Source organism: Buceros rhinoceros, unplaced genomic scaffold (assembly GCF_000710305.1).
Source record: "Buceros rhinoceros silvestris isolate BGI_N320 unplaced genomic scaffold, ASM71030v1 scaffold42726, whole genome shotgun sequence".
NCBI lineage: Eukaryota > Metazoa > Chordata > Aves > Bucerotiformes > Bucerotidae > Buceros > Buceros rhinoceros.
In genome coordinates this window covers 2,462-4,610 of record NW_010418942.1, presented here as the reverse complement: position 1 = coordinate 4,610, position 2,149 = coordinate 2,462, and the positions used below count along the sequence as shown (strand labels likewise).

Below are 2,149 nucleotides of genomic sequence, written 5' to 3'. Positions count from 1 at the left end.
GTACCTTCTTCCAGAAAGAGGGGGGGCGCCAGTGTCAGGACGCGCTTCCAGCAGGGCCAGAGCAACCAGCCGGTGAGGGGTTGAGCACAACCCCTTACTCAGGAGCTCGAGTAAAACCCATACAATATATTTATGTATACGTATAAATTTAAAAGTATATATTAAAAAAAATTAAAATAGGCACTGTATGAGCAACAGGACTGCATCTGCAAAATGGAGGAGAGGAACAGTTATATATATTGGTTAAAGGGGGGCAGGAGAAACTTGGTGTGACCTCAGGTTTAGCACAAGCGGTGACTGCAGCAGCTGAAAAACTATGCAAACTTGACCTGAAAGTGAGAGCAGATGTGGAGCCTCTGGTCCGAGCGTATGTAGGGACTTAATCTGGGGAATTAATAGAGGGGTTAGATGTGTGTTCACATACTACTGAAAATGCAGCAAGAACAATAGATGTGAGAAGACTGGGATGTTGCACAGCGTGGCGTTCTGCAGAGTCAGCAGCGCTTCCTTTGAACACGCAGGTGATGTGGACGGGTCTGTGGAAGCGATTCTCAACATTCTGGACAGCTACGATGCCGACGATGAGTGTAAACTGGATGTCATTCATTTTGGAATGGGAGATATCAGCGAAACTGATATAAGTCTTGCTGAAGCCTTTAATGGTGAGTGTGTGTTTAAAAATCCATTTACAGTTAGCACGAACTCTTCACTGAAATGGGTACGTCTGGTTCTGGTTTTGTTTTCTCAACAACAATTTGCAGCATCAATAAGGTAAGCTTGTATCTCTCTTAAAAATGTTTCCCGTAACACCAAACGGTAGTGCAGGCGGAGATGGATGGAAATGGCATGAGAATGGACGGACTCTAGCGAGGTGTTGCCAGGAGGTGAATTCCTAGGGTTAAACTCTGACTCTTCACTCAGGTTGCTCTACCATGCTCCAACAGGGCACAGCTAGCAGAGGAGGTTACAGAAGAATTTCCCTTTGCTCAGGGAGGCGAGTGGCAAGGCTGTGTAGTTGTTCTTGTTCAGACCACATAACCCTCCCCTGCCGCAGAGAGAGCGGTGTCTGTGGAGCTGTCGAAGTCCACAGGTGGATGAGGAGGGTTTAGAGTTCCCTTCCAGCTTGACTTGGACACCAGACCGATTTCCCAGCCCGGAACGGGGAGGTCCTCATCCCCTTCCATGAGCTGTAAGCACTAATTCCTGCTCTGATACCTCCGGTTCTGTCATCAGGCAGCTTTCTAGGAGGGCTTTTCTGAGCCGCTTGCTGTGATACAAGGTTAGTAGCAGTCGATGTGCAATAGCGGGAGAAGTGGTAAAATGCCATTTCTTGTTTCGCTGACGGCTAATTCTACCCTGCGCTGCAAGTTCAACTCCACAGCCTAGACACAGCAGACACCTCACTTACTTCCTGTTTAAAGAGGGGTCTCCTGTAGTCATCACTTGCCGACTGTTTGTTTATCAGGTGTGGTATTTGGATTCAGTGTGGCAGTCAATCCAAGTATTAAACAGCTGGCTGCTAAAAAGGGAGTCAAAATTAAACTTCACAACATCATCTACAAACTTATTGAAGACTTGAAAGATGAGCTGAACAGCAGACTACCCCCCTCCCTGGTGGAGGACACAGTAGGTGAGTTTTCATCAACTGTGCCATTTTTGCTTCAGTGTGGCCCAGTTTATTTTCCAGTGAAGTGTTCCCAGTTTTATTAAATATTTTCTGTTCCCCTGTAAACCCTGGTAAGTGGAAGCATGGCTTGCTTCTACTTATTGCCAGTTCGGTACTGTCCTGTACTTCATACAACCGTACTCTTCCCTTTCAGGGGAAGCTTCTGTTCTCGACACCTTTTCTATAACAGTAGGAAAAAACAAAGTTCCCGTGGCTGGGTGCAGAGTCCACAAGGGGCTGCTAGACAAGAAAATGAAATTTAAGTTACTCCGTAAAGGGGCTGTTATTTGGAAAGGTAAGTGTAACCGCCACAAAACACGTGTTTCTGTTCAGTGTTGGACTCTGCTCATTCCCTGTGATGGGGCAAGCCCACCTGCCATTTAGCATGGAGTCGCCTCAGCTAGAGCTGCAAAACGCCACTGTGGTGTCACCCAGACCCTTCCCTAACCACCAGCTCTGGCAGGAAAGCCGTGGTGTCACAGT

At 47.2% G+C, this 2,149-nt stretch overlaps 1 protein-coding gene across 1 annotated transcript in view; it reads left to right on the top strand.

Annotated features, from left to right (window-relative positions):
* MTIF2 (mitochondrial translational initiation factor 2) overlaps window positions 1–2,149 on the top strand; it is an 8,645-nt gene that overhangs the window by 6,005 nt on the left and 491 nt on the right. Inside the window, exons 10-12 of the mRNA XM_010138706.1 lie at window positions 522–662; window positions 1,466–1,630; window positions 1,821–1,961. Of these exons, the coding sequence (XP_010137008.1) occupies window positions 522–662; window positions 1,466–1,630; window positions 1,821–1,961 (447 nt within the window). The remainder of the gene's footprint in view (window positions 1–521; window positions 663–1,465; window positions 1,631–1,820; window positions 1,962–2,149) is intronic.